General features: G+C 43.9%; 1 protein-coding gene across 1 annotated transcript in view; it reads left to right on the top strand.

The window, feature by feature from the left end:
• Positions 1-509: 509 nt before the first annotated feature.
• Positions 510-14,170, top strand: part of eml6 (EMAP like 6) — a gene marked incomplete at both ends in the record, with an annotated part of 87,773 nt that continues 74,112 nt past the window's right edge. Inside the window, one exon of the mRNA XM_080549351.1 lies at positions 510-706. Coding sequence (XP_080405477.1) covers positions 510-706 — 197 coding nt within the window. The remainder of the gene's footprint in view (positions 707-14,170) is intronic.

Below are 14,170 nucleotides of genomic sequence, written 5' to 3'. Positions count from 1 at the left end.
CCATACTGGGTGTCTACTGTAAACGCGATGTGTAAACGCACATCTGTTCTAGTGGGAAGCAGGGGGAATTAAGCTGTTCATTATAGGGATAGGGGGAAAACATGTCAGCTGTTAGAATTAGAATTGTTCTAATTTCACTAGTGCACTTCTCATAAAGCTTTTAGCCTGCAACATTCATGTATGTCAACGTTCAACGTGTAGCCTGACGTCTGGGTGGAATAATTCACAAAACAAACAAGTTCGTGACGTTAGAATTATAAGGTTCTATCTCCATTTTTGTCTAAATTTAGTTTTTTTACATAATCTGATCCATTAGGTGTTTATTAATGCCTGTGTGGTGTTATTTTTAAAATGTTGACATTTTTGAGTTAGTTACTTCATAAAATACAAAGGATCCATCTCACAGAACATAATGGAATGTAAAAACTTTGACGCTCAATATCTCTGAACTGCCCTAAACGGAGATAGAACCTTCTAATTCTAAGCTCAAGAGTTGTCAAATTGATATCATGGCGGACCGGACTGCTCCGAGGTGCCAACTGAGGTTGGAGTGGATCTACGGTTACCGGGGTCACCAGTGCCGGAACAACCTGTACTACACCTCGGGGAAAGAGGTGGTCTACTTCGTGGCCGGGGTCGGGGTGGTCTACAACACCAGAGAACACACTCAGAAGTTCTATCTGGGCCACAACGATGACATTATTAGGTGAGTGTTACCGTTACATTTTATTCTCTCTATAATAACCACTACTCCTTTGAAGGTTCACCAATTCGTGACGTTAGAATTATAAGGTTCTAGGATCTCAATTTTTGTCAAAATTTAGATATTTTTTTTTACATAATCTGATCCATTAGGTGTTTATTAATGCCTGTGTGGTGTTATTTTTTAAAATGTTGACATTTTTGAGTTAGTAATTCATAAAATACAAAGGTTCCATCTCATAAAACATAATGGAATGTAACAACTTTGACGCTCAATATCTCTGAACTGCCCTAAACGGAGATAGAACCCTCTCATTCTAAACGGAGATAGAACCTTATCATTCTAAACGGAGATAGAACCTTATCATTCTAAACGGAGATAGAACCTTATAATTCTAAGATCACGAATTTAGAGATAACTGCGTCTACCAAAACAAGTATCAAAATAGTCCCGTGTGTAAAATCACGGGGGGTTTTGCCATGCTGATGATAACTGTCTGGGGTGTATTCCATGAACGCCGCTAAAGGAAAATCCAGGCTTGTTTTGAGACATCGCGATAGTTTAATTCCGAGTTCTGTTCCCTCAATGTGGCTAAAACAAACTGTTGAGTTACTGTGGCAACTTATGCCTCAGAACTAATTAGGCCTAACTGTCAAGATTAAGTTAGATGCCTGTCAAAAAATGTCTAACAGGTGGAAACAAAGTCCCCAAAGGCAGTTCTGTCAAGTGTCTTTTTTGGAAACATTAGGTCCGACCTAATGTGACAAACATTGATTAGTGACAAATGTGACAAAGCATGAATTTACGTTTTACCTAAGTTCCAAAGAACGTATTCATGAAAATAAACAAGTTAAGACAATGACCACATTCACTGTCTTCAAAAGCCAATCTATAGTTGGATACATACGTTGGGGCGCAGGAGGTAGAGCCGCCGTCTAATGATCACAAGGTTGGCAGATCAGCGGTTCGAGCCCCGGCTGGCCACATGTCGAAGTGTCCTTGGGCAAGACACTGAACCCAAAAATTGCTCCCAGTGAGCGGGCCAGCGCCTTGCATGGCAGCTTGCCGCCATTGGTGTGTGAATGAATGGGTGAATGAGAGGCCGTTGTAAAGCGCTTTGGAGCAGCAAAAAGGCGCTATATAAGTGCAGTCCATTTACCATTTACATAGTAAGATAGATAGAGAAAGAGGTGTAGATAGATAGGTATGTCAGCTTGCATCATTAACAGCAGAGCGGTGTGTCTGGTGCAGAGGTTAAAGCAGCTGGCTAGCAATCAGAAGGTCGCTGGTTCGATCCTTGCGTCAGGAGAGAGTGGTGCACTGTTGGCATTTAACAGAAGCCTTCGTCCTTCATCGATTTACAACAAATACAACAAATTGTCTAACTAAGTGAATCATCTACCCATCAGTGATCATAAGAAATAATAATCTATGCCAAATCCAGGGGCCATTGGCAGTTACAATGTTAGAAGAACATCATTACTACTAATGATTAGCTTCAAACACCATTGTAGTTATGTCAGTTCTCATAAATTAGCTTACACCATCATTTTAAACATACATCTTTAGACTAGATTAGATTCAACTTTATTGTTATTGCAGAGTACAAATATCAGACAACGAGATGCAGTAAAAAGTGCAGAAATGTCAGAAGCGGGATTCGAACCCACGCCTTAAAAGGACAGTGTCATCTGAATGCAATGCCTTATAGGCCTACCACTCTGCCATCCTGACGATCTAATATTGTGTAGCCTGCTGATAATATAAACACAGTAGTGAATGTTCATTTATTCAAAAATGAAAATAAAACAATAAGTAGGGGCTAGTATAACATTTTAGTATAACGCATTTAATCTGTCAGCAATTTTTTGCCAAGCCATTTCCCTCGCCTCGTTAATTGAGGCAGTATTGCCCTGTTTGGGGATTACTTCTTATTTTTCATCTTCATAAAGCTCCCTCAGCAGGGCGTGTTCCTGTGTTGCAAGGGACACAGCGCTGTGCTCTAATTTTCCAGTCATAGTATCTTCTTTTCAACAATCTGCTGTTCTGGGCTGCTTATTACTCAAAAGCGAGCATTTCCAAGCCTGAACAGAGTTAGCGTTGACGAGACAAGGCTCTAATTGTGTTATTGGAATGACTTGAGTCTTCAATCACGGTCGACATTACCTCTAATCAGGCTTTTTCAATTAATCGCTGATTTAGTTATCAACGACGTACGTGAAATACCCCCCAGGTCAAGCTAAGAAAGTTCACGTTTTCTTTGCTGACATTTAATGTCTCATATAGTTTGAAATGTAGAACGTTAAGCGCTATAGTATCAGTCGCTCTAATTAACCAGTCATTTAAATCAAATAAAAAATGTTGTTTAATCTCAAAGAATCCAGATGAAACCCTTCAATTGGCGCGTGGCATTGCACTGATGTCTCGGCCCAGTTGCACATGCAAACCATCACTGAACCGAAGGTTGGCCTCAGAGCCAAACTCTGTCAGAAACAACTCTTGATATGCGTCCCAATAGCTGTTCCTCTATTCCCCGCATTTTCTCTCCTTAAAGTAGTATTGGACAGTGTGATCTGTCGGCACCTGTTGCCATACAGGCTATGAATGAAAGTCTTATGTAATGTTACGGATGTGGTGACACAGTATCTCCGTGGGTGAGTTTACTGTGTCCGCTCATGACAGTCATCACTCCACCACGCTATTGAAACACATGGATTCATGTCTGTATGCAGGGCCGCCGCTATGTAGCCTACACGCGCATCACGCAATGTGCCCAGAGGGAGGGGCCACCAAAACAACCTAAGGATCATCATAATAAACATAATGATTCATTATTTAAATTCAAGCTGAAGCACAACTACAATAGGCACCATTAAACCATTAGTAGACCACCATTATTGCTAGTGCTATCCATTTAGTGCTAGCACCGCCATCCTGTGTATGTATGTATGTATGTATGTATGTATGTATGTATGTATGTATGTATGTATGTATGTACAGTATGTATACATCCGTAAGTAGGTGTGGCATTGGTGCTTCTCCTTTCCATATCCTCAATAGGAACCTTCGCTGGACCAATAATCTATACACAGAACAAAGTTCCAAGGACCATATACAGTACATATTTCCCGATGTCTTTCCCTGGCATCTACATGAAACAGTAATTTCAGCCCCACACACTCCTGGACGACTCCTAACTCCACTGTTGCATCAGCAAACCTGATGATTTGAAAGCATGGGGGCGGGTCCACAGTTTCCCATTCAAATGCATTGATTAGCCAACAAAAAGGCCCTAAAAGCTCTTGTCTGCCTTGGAAGTATGGAAGTACACCAATGCCCCCTATAAATGCCCCCCTTTGAAGGGGGTGGAGGCAGTTTTGAGCAGTGTGTAGGCTGTAAGTGTATAACTCGGTATACAGCTATTGTTATGTGGGTTAGCAGAACAGATGGATATGCTGAATGCTTACCCGGCTTTGCTGTGATTGGTCACAGCACTGTTTGGGGACTGTTTGTGACCTCCCGACCTTTGTTCTGTTTCAGTCATAGCAAGCCAATGCAATGCCAGCGACCATGACAACTGGCCAAACATAAACATAGTGATGATGAACTCTGGTCTGTGGTTTGGTTTGTACTCTGTAACGCTCAAGGACAGGCAACTGTCAGCAATGGTACCGTGCATACTGTAGATATGTAATACTAAAGGACCATAGCCCTACCATACACAGCTATGCAGTTACCATCCATACTGTAGATGTTTGATGTTAGTTCCGGACCAGTATGTTTTGATTTACAATCCTGTTTCCACTGGTACTTTCCTAGTATTCACTACATAATTATGGACTAACAAATTGGATTCAAACTCTCTGCCTTAGGCCTACTACAAAATATTAAACACGTAATTGTACCACATACTATGTGGCGATGCTTGCTTCAATTCAACCCAAAACATTAAAAGGTTTACTAGGTCATTGTTATGTGACTAATATTTTTTACCTTTTTGCCTATTTCTAAATACCTGGCTAATGTCTTTGAGTTACAGAAAAGTTCTTAGTCAAGTGTGAAATCTTTATGGATTCTTAGTGAAGTATTGGCTGCACTCTCATCATCATACAGTAGTGTTGACTGAGGGTGTGACCGGTCCATCCCCATCTACTTGTGTTGGAAGGGTTTCTTACTGGGTTTCACACTGTGATTTCTCTCCTTTATACACTTTAATCGCTGAGGTGGTATTGATGTAGTAGAGCTATAATTGCATTGGTCATGTTGATGGATCTATGTGTAATGTCTGCGCTCCATGTATAATGTCTGTGATCGATGTATAATGTCTGAAGAGGAACGATTCTTTTCAGCGGTGGACACCTGCTGTGCCACCATTATGAAACATCTCTATGGCCAGAATAGACTCAAAGAAATAATAAAGGAAACTAGATGCACCCTTTTGCTCCTATGCCATGAAATGCATTAAACCAATAATTCATGAACAAGCCGCCTAGTCCGGGTCTCTAACTCATCCAGTATGATGTTTTTGAAAAGAAGATAAACAGAAATAGTGGTAGCCTTCAGTATGTAAAGAGGATGCTTACCGTACATTGGAAGGACTATTTAATTACTTTACATTACATTAGGCTACTTTAATTCCTTTAATCTATCACATTATCTTTCCAAATCTGATTTATGTTGTTCATACAGTTAGATGAACACTATCACAATATCAGTCCAATATCATACACCGCATTGACTTAACTGCATTAGAGTTACTTCGAGCCAAACATAGTTGATGTCAGTTGAGCCTAACAATCAGGAGGTTCAGATGTGGAAGTGTCTCTTTGACAAGACCAAATCTGGTGAAGCACACACACGGTGCAGTTATTTTAAGAGGACCCTCTGGCAACTTAACACGGGCAGAACTAAGGCGGTCTTCCTTCAGACTGATTGCTTTTCACCATTCTGAATACAAAGAAGTTAAATTGTAATGGTGATTGGTAAATGTACAAAATGATCATGTACAAAATGATCATGTAAATTACTTGCTATAACCCTGTCTTTTGTTGAGTTAAGTTAAATTTGAGTTAAATTTGATTCGATTCACACAGTGTGTGTGTGTGTGTGTGTGTGTGTGTGTGTGTGTGTGTGTGTGTGTGTGTGTGTGTGTGTGTGCGTGTGTGTGTCTGTGTCTGTGTCTGTGTCTGTGTCTGTGTCTGTGTCTGTGTCTGTGTCTGTGTGTGTGTGTGTGTGTGTGTGTGTGTGTGTCTGTATGTGTCCACGCTCATGCATGCAGTTGGTGTACATGAGCTTGTCTCTCTCCTTCACGCCTGTGTGTGTGTGTGTTTGTGTGTGTGTGTGTGTGTGTGTGTGTGTCTGTGTCTGTGGGTGTCCATGCTCATGCATGCAGATGGTGCCCATGAGCTTGTCTGTCTCCTTCACGCCTGTGTGTGTGCGTGTGTGTGCGCGCGTGTGTGTGTGCGTGTGTGTGTGTGTGTGTGTGTGTGCGTGTGTGTGTGCGTGTGCGTGTGTTTGTGTGTGTGTGAACACTCCTGCATGCAGATGGTGCCCATGAGCTTGTCTGTGTCTCCATCATGTGTGTGTGTGTGTGTGTGTGTGTGTGTGTCTGTATGTGTCCACGCTCATGCATGCAGATGGTGTACATGAGCTTGTCTCTCTCCTTCACGCCTGTGTGTGTGTGTGTGTGTGTGTGTGTGTGTGTGTGCGCGTGTGCGTGTGTGCGTGTGCGCGTGCATGTGCATGTGCAGGAGGATGAGAATTATTCCAGGAATACCAATCATGTAGCTACTCTAAAAAACATGGCTTGGGTGCTATTCACATACATGAATACTTAATCACTCAGATAGTACCGACATGCACGTACACACACACGCACACACACGCACACGCACACACACGCACACACACAGAAGGCCCATAAGGTCATATCCTCTTTCCAATTTTGTCTCAATGTAATTATCTCTCTATGGATGAATGCTCTGCTGTCTGTCGGTCCGCTGCGTCCTCTAATTGAAGTTGAATTGTTCTTCCCACTGTGATTGGGTACGTGGTCTGTGATTGGGTATGTGGTCTGTGATTGGGTATGTGGTCTGTGATTGGGTGAATGTGGTCTCCTCCAATCAGACCTAAGCTCAGGCCTCTTAATGTTGAAGAGACACTTAGACTCTTAGTGCAAATAATTACTGAGACACTCTCAGCCTTATCTCAGTCCTGATCTCTCCAATGTCCGTGTATACCTGGGGAACAAGAAAGGATAGTTTATGGTCTAAAACACTGGCCAGTCAGCCGACAAATGTGGGTCAGATCTGGGGCCCAGGGCCGGCCCTAGGACTTTTGTGGGACTAAGCGAGATTTTTTAATGTGCCCCCCCCCCCCTACACACATCGACTGTGCTTTTTCCTCTCCACCATTCAACTTTGTACATTTTTTTCACATTCCTGAACAGTTTTGTTCCTCTCCATTTGCTCAATTTATAATGACAACCTGATCACTGATTCCTGTTCCAATGTTGACATTTATTTGCATTTTTCTGAATAAAAGTCTGAACGTTCGGTCGCTTGCCGACTTGTTCCCCCTTTCACCTGCTGCCGTCACAAATGTTCAGTGTTTTTGTGTGTATCAGAATTATAATTTTTTTTATCAGTGGAGGCTGGCGGAGGTAGGATTCAGAGGACGGGCTCATCGTAATGGATGGAATGGAATAGAGGAATGGTATCAAACACGTGTGTTTGCGTTACAATGAACCCAACCCGTCCCCTGACTTCTACCTCTACCTCCATTGATGTGTGTGCACTTGTGTAATAGACAGACCTGGCCAATCAGGAGAGGAGGAGACTCTTATCTCCCCTCTTCATTCAGAAGAGGGCTCTTGGGCGCTTAGGTGGCGTAGCGGGTTAAGTGTTGACCATGAGGAGCGCTTAGGTGGCGTAGCTGGTTAAGCATTGACCATGTAACCGCAGGGTCCCCGGTTCGATTCCGGCCGGGGACATATCCTGCATGTCATCCCTCCTCTCTCTCTCACCCATCCTTCCTGTCTAAAATCTCTACTGTATCTGTCAATAAAATGAAAAATATGAGTGGGACTGCCCCACTCAGAAAAATGTACTTAAAAAAAAAAGAAGAGGGCTCTTGATAAACATTAACATCCAGGTCCAGTTGTGACTGGGAGTTTGTGGTGTACAGGAGCATGTGTCTGGAGGAGGATGGGGATTCTGGCTCAGACTCCCTCTCCCTTGACCCAGACAGGTGGATTCTACCTGGTCTTACCCACGACCCAGACAGACTGGATGTCGTACAATATTTCACTGTGCCCTTGGCTGTGTCCACTACCCAGCCCTGCCTGGCCCCGGCCCGGTTCCATCCCTGCTCCTCTGGGCTTTGTACTCCTGCTCCAGTCCCCCACTTCTCCCTCCCTGCTCCTCCCCAGACTAGGGTAGTTCACCGTACCTTCCCCTGGTTTACTCCTGACGTAGACGTGGCGTATTTCACAGAATGTTAACCCATGGCTGTGTCCCCTGTCTGCCCCCTTTTCTGCCCCTACTCTACCCCTCCTACCTCCACCGTGCTGGTCCCCTTGTTCCTCCCAGCTGTTCCACTTCCCAGCATGCCCCTGTCTGCCCTCCCTGGCATACCCCAGCCCAATGCTGCATGAACCCTGCGTAGCCCTGCATGACTCTGTCTGCCTGCCCCGGTTCTAGTCCCTGTTCTGGTCTTCTTCTGGTTCCAGTTTTGGCCATGTTTTGATTGAGAGGAGCTTCCCCCTCCTCTCCTCCTCGCCCCCCTGTCCATCTGCTGTCCCACTTCCGTTAAGGGCTGCGGGGCAAAAAGCACACCCCAGACACATCTGTCACTGCTAGGCAGGCAGCAGGAAGAACAAGGGCAATAACCAGACCCTAGGACTGTCATATTCACACAATCTACACACACACACACACACACACGCACGCACACACACACGCACACACACACACACACACACACACACACACACACACACACACACACACACACACAGAGTCCACACACAGAGTCCACACTGACATCTGAAACGCTCACTCTCACACCCTCCATACACACAAGACACACACTTCAACCAGACTTTCATACCTGTCACATTCACACACACCAATAATCAATCTTTGCCAAAACTTGATATGCTAATAGTTAAATGAACACCAACCCCCCGGGGTTTCTACAGTAGATTAGTGAGCAGTAACATACTGTATACATCTATGTTATTATGTATTTTCGTGACGTTAGAATTATAAGGTTCTATCTCCATTTTTGTCAAAATTGAGTTTTTTACATAATCTGATCCATTTTATTAATGCCTGTGTGGTGTTATTTTTTCAAATGTTGACATTTTTGAGATAGTAATTCCTAAAATACAAAGGTTCCATCTCACAGAACATAATGGAATGTAAAAACTTTGACACTCAATATCTCTGAACTACCCTAAACGGAGATAGAACCTTATCATTCTAAACGGAGATAGAACCTTATCATTCTAAACGGAGATAGAACCTTATCATTCTAAACGGAGATAGAACCTTATCATTCTAACCTCACGTTTTGTCCTATGACATTGTTGTAAATGAAATATACCTGTGGTTAATCATGGATCTTCCATTGAATAGAAACATAGAAACATTGTGGACCCTGTCCCCTCATTACTTCCCATGGGAGGACTGTAGAAGACTGGCTCTTCCCCTCTCCCTGACCTTTGCATACATTACTGGGATGCTACAATATGAGGTTTATTAGAGCCAGCATGCTGGGATGCCTACAGGGCGTGTGTGTGTGTGTGTGTGTGTGTGTGTGTGTGTGTGTGGGACGGAGAGAGAGAGAGAGAGAGAGAGAGAGAGAGAGAGAGAGAGAGAGAGAGAGAGAGAGAGAGAGAGAGAGGGAGGGAGGGAGGGAGGGAGAGAGGGAGCGAAAGAGAGAGAGACAGACAGACAGACAGACAGACAGAGAGAGAGGGAGAGAGAAACAGAGAGAGAGAGAGAAACAGAGAGAGAGAAACTGTGTGTGAGCTGGTGCCAGCATGCTGAAGGATATGGGTACTGAAGTCAGAGTGGTGTGTGTGTGTGTGTGTGTTTGTGTGTGTTTGCGTGTGTGTGTTTGCGTGTGTGTGTGTGTGTGTGTGTGTGTGTGTGTGTGTGTGCGTGCGTTAGGGGTGTAATGGTTCATTAAGCCTACGGTTCAGTTCATACCTCGGTTTTTGGGTCACAGTTGGATTCAACCTCAGTTCAACTGAAGAAAAAAAAACGAAATCACTCGACAGTATTAGGCCCGTCGGCTTGTGTTTGAAACACTGGACTTTTTATTCCCCACTTCAGTATTCGGTTTATTTATTCAATTTCTTCTTTCTGTCTACAGAGGCTCATGTTGTGTCACATTTTTCGACCAATCTCATCTGTAATCGGTGCATGCCTCACACGCTAACTCCTAAATTGAGTGCGCCCAGTAACGTGTGTGTGTGTGTGTGCCTGTGCGTGTATGGGTGTGTGTGTGGCTGTGTGGCTGTGTGGCTGTGAGCTGGGACGTGCCAGCAGACTGGCCATTTGTCATTAATCAGGGGTAATGACTGGATCAGAGGGTGAAAGAGAGCTGCTCCCAAGATGCTCCATTACTACCTGTGTGTGTGTGTGTGTGTGTGTGTGTGTGTGTGTGTGTGTGTGTGTGTGTGTGTGTGTGTGTCTGTGTGTGTCTGTGTGTGTGTGTGTGTGTGTGTGTGTGTGTGTGTCTGTGTTCATGCATGTATTTTTTTTCATGCATGCGTACGTGTGTGTGTGTGTGTGTCAGTCCCTCTAAGTGCTGCTGATTTCACAGATATGAAGACTCCCGACCTTTGAACTCCTGACCTTTCCACTGGAGTCCCATGAGAAAACAGGGGAGACGAACAGAATGTATCTAGCCACGCCTCTAATAGACGTGTTCTCTGACTTGTCCTAATTGTTTAACACCTTGATATTGGACATGCTATTGGTGATACAACAAATAAATAGATTTCATGAAAAGCAAGAAAGGGTAATATTGTCGGTATAGATCAGGGATGTCAAACTCATCTTAGCTCGGGGGCCACATGGAGGAACATCTATCTCAAGTGGGCCGGACCGGTAAAATCATGGCATAATAACGTAATAATAACGACAACTTCAGATAGTTTTCTTTGTTTTACTTTGGTCCAAAATAGTACAAGCACATTCTGAAAATGTACACATCACAATAATGAATGAATGAATGAATGAATGAATGGTCTTTATTGTCATTGCTATAGTACAGGTACCAAACAACGAAATTTAGGAGGGGTGGCTCCCCTGGTGTTAGGAAAGAAAAAAAAAACTTTAAAAAAACACAAGAAGGGAAGGAGCTGGTTTACATAAATAAAGTACATAAAATGTACACTATCCACTATACTATACTGTACAGATAGGTACAGATAGGTACTATACTGTACAGATATCTGTACAGTATACTATACTGTACAGATAATCCTCTTATTTGGGAAAAAAACATTAGCAATTTCAAGAACACAATGCCTCAGTGATTGGAACTTAGACTTTGTCTCAGTGTATCTACAAAGCCATACAACTTTAAGTCACAGCCTATCTGGGATTGACCAAAATACAAAATAAATAATAAATGAATAAAACAACTCTTCTATCGAATACCTCATTTGTCATTTCCACATCTTAATCCTGTGCTAACTCAACACACCATACAAACTGAGGTAGAAACTATTCAAGAGGGTTGAGTTACTCCCTGCCTTGTAGGCTACACTATTTATTGATAGAAAAATAATGATTAGATATGTGTAATAGTGTTTGTGACACGTTCTAGATGGTTCCAAGTGTAGAACATACATTCACGTTTGTGTGTTTTTCGGATGACACTCGAATTACCTTGATGATTCATTAATTACTTTGTTGACAAGTAGATTATGTTGTTGACGCACGGCTCTGCTCACCCCACCGCTCCCTCTGCAGAGACACACATTTTCATATCGTCGTAGCCGTGGTCAATATTAGCATCGTCCTATCCATACTAAACAGTCTGTCTGGCTGTGCATATCATTTACCACTCCAGCGATGGCATATGGATTTATTTCCGCTGAACCTGTTTTTCATAGCTACAGCTCTTTTAATGCACCTGCTTTTATATTACAGTGTTCTTAAGAACTGTGTGGATCTCACTTTCTTTTGGACTGTGAGCAAGAAGGAATTAAAGTCAATTGAACTCAAGTTTGCTCGGTGCTCTTGTCAACATGAGGACAACAGCACAGGAGGCCTTCTAGGCTTCTTAGGGATCCATGTGCGAATGGTCATCGTTTCCAGTGACTTGAACTGGCTCGCAGTAGCCTTAGAGGAGCCAGACCATGTACTGTACGCTAGTGTTAGCTAGGTAGCTTACCTAAGCAGCCTAGACCCTTGTTGATAGTAACGTGGTTAAGAATCTGTACACCAGGCTAGGCTAGGCTAGGTCCAGGGGCACTGGGGTGTAGGTGTAGGTGTGGGTGTAGGTGTGGGTGTGGGTGTGGGTGTGGGTGTGGGTGTGTGTGTGTGTGTGGGTGTGTGTGGGTGTGTGTGGGTGTGTGGGTGTGGGTGTGGGTGTGGGTGTGGGTGTGTGTGTGTGTGTGGGGGTGTGTGTGTGGGTGTGGGTGTGTGTGTGGGTGTGGGTGCGTGCGCGCGTGCGGCCGTTCGACGGTTCAGAGAGGGAACAGTGGCGATGTGTGAACAGCTGTAGGATAACATTAAGGCTCCTAATCAACTCTTAACTCGAGAAACTGCAGGAAAATGCAACGTGTTATGGTCGAATTGAACCAGCTAAAAAGTATTATTGTCTATTACAGTACGATGATATGATACACCCAATTTAAAATGTACGTATCAAACGGGGATACTAGAAAACATGTTATAAATGCTTAATGTAGCCTTCATAAGCCCCTCGTGAGGGTACATTGTTTCCTCGCCGATCCCACAGCGGCCTATCTGCTGTGTTTGGTCTCTCAGTCTCAGCGCGCCTCATTAAGTTGATGAGTAGGAAGCTTCTCAGTCCCCCACCGTCTCTCTTTCCCCCTCGAGCTACGGATGTTCTCCCTCCCTCTGTCACACCTCCTCCCTTAGCACAACAAGACATGCAGGAGGAGGAGGGCATTCTGTTTTCAGATATTATGCCAGTTTAGCAGACACTTTTATCCACTTTCATCTCCACTTTCAGATAGAGTGACACCTTTTTCGTATACAGTCCCAGAGGGGATTCCAACCCCGCCCAAAACGTAGCATGGCTGAGTCACAACAGGAGGACCAGACTAGCTTACGCCTCAGACTACAGGGCCTAACACATCGCTTGTGTGGATTTTCACCCTCTTCTCCTCGTCAGTTCCCCCAACGTCAGAGTGATAGCCTGGCAGAGCTTCAGTCAAACATCGAGCCATGACTCATTCACTTCAGAATGGGGGTAAACCAACCAGCATAAAGCACAGCACACAGGGTTGCCCCCTTCATTACCGATGCATCGTGCCGATAACATCAAAAGAGTCTCCCCAGACTGGGAGCTAGTGTCTGCTGCTTTAGCCCGAGCCAAAGTATCTCTCTTGTGTCGTGCTGCAACTCTATTGAATAGTTTATAATGTATCAAATCCAGTCACTATCCATCTTCCCACCACCGCTACAATATACACCCACACACACACCCAAGTCTCTCTGTTTCAGCGTCTAATAGATCACTGTCGTCTACGCTGGTAGGTTGGAGATGTTAACCTTGTAGTTCTTGATATATTCCTAGTTCGGGAAAAACAAAAACACGTCGTAAACAGAATACATGTTTGTTTACAGTAAAAAAAGTATGTATGGATGTTAATAAAAGCAATTCGGATTCGGATTCGGATTCTGTATTCACCTCACACAATCAGATGCATGAGCATCATGAAAGTGTTGCTCTGTTGGCCCAGTCTGGAGGATGCACAGCCTTCCCCCCAGAGAGAATCCCACCAGACAGTGGCGTTCCGTTATTGAGATGAACGTGTGTCTGAAGTGCCTAGTAAAGATGAGCGACGAGCTGTTTTCCTTGCGGTCCGTTTCACTTGACGGCTCTGTAATCCGGGGGTAATTACAGCTACTCCTTCAGACGTCGTGTGGCAACATCATTGTTCTATTATTCATAAAAGCCATTAGAAATGTCCAGAGGAGGGATTGGGGCTCATTATAGATTAATTGACACCATTAATGTTTTAGGAAGTTTCAAGTTTTCGCTGATTTTCCTCCACTCAATCAAGTTGTATGGCGTCCCTGCTCATGCAGAATGCATCGGACTGTGTTGAGGTGAACGCAGGAGGTTGTCTCCAGTCTTAGCCCGCCAAGTTCAGAATAGATTTCAAGATCCTTCTGCTTGTTTATAAAGCTCTCACTGGCACAGCACCAGAATATCTGAAAGATCTTTTTCTAGAGTATCAGCCCAGTAGAG

This window comes from Nansenia antarctica (genome assembly GCF_963989245.1).
Source record: "Nansenia antarctica genome assembly, chromosome: 19".
Taxonomy (NCBI): Eukaryota; Metazoa; Chordata; class Actinopteri; order Argentiniformes; family Microstomatidae; genus Nansenia; species Nansenia antarctica.
Note: the sequence above shows the minus strand (reverse complement) of the source record. Positions and strands in the feature narration are given on the sequence as shown.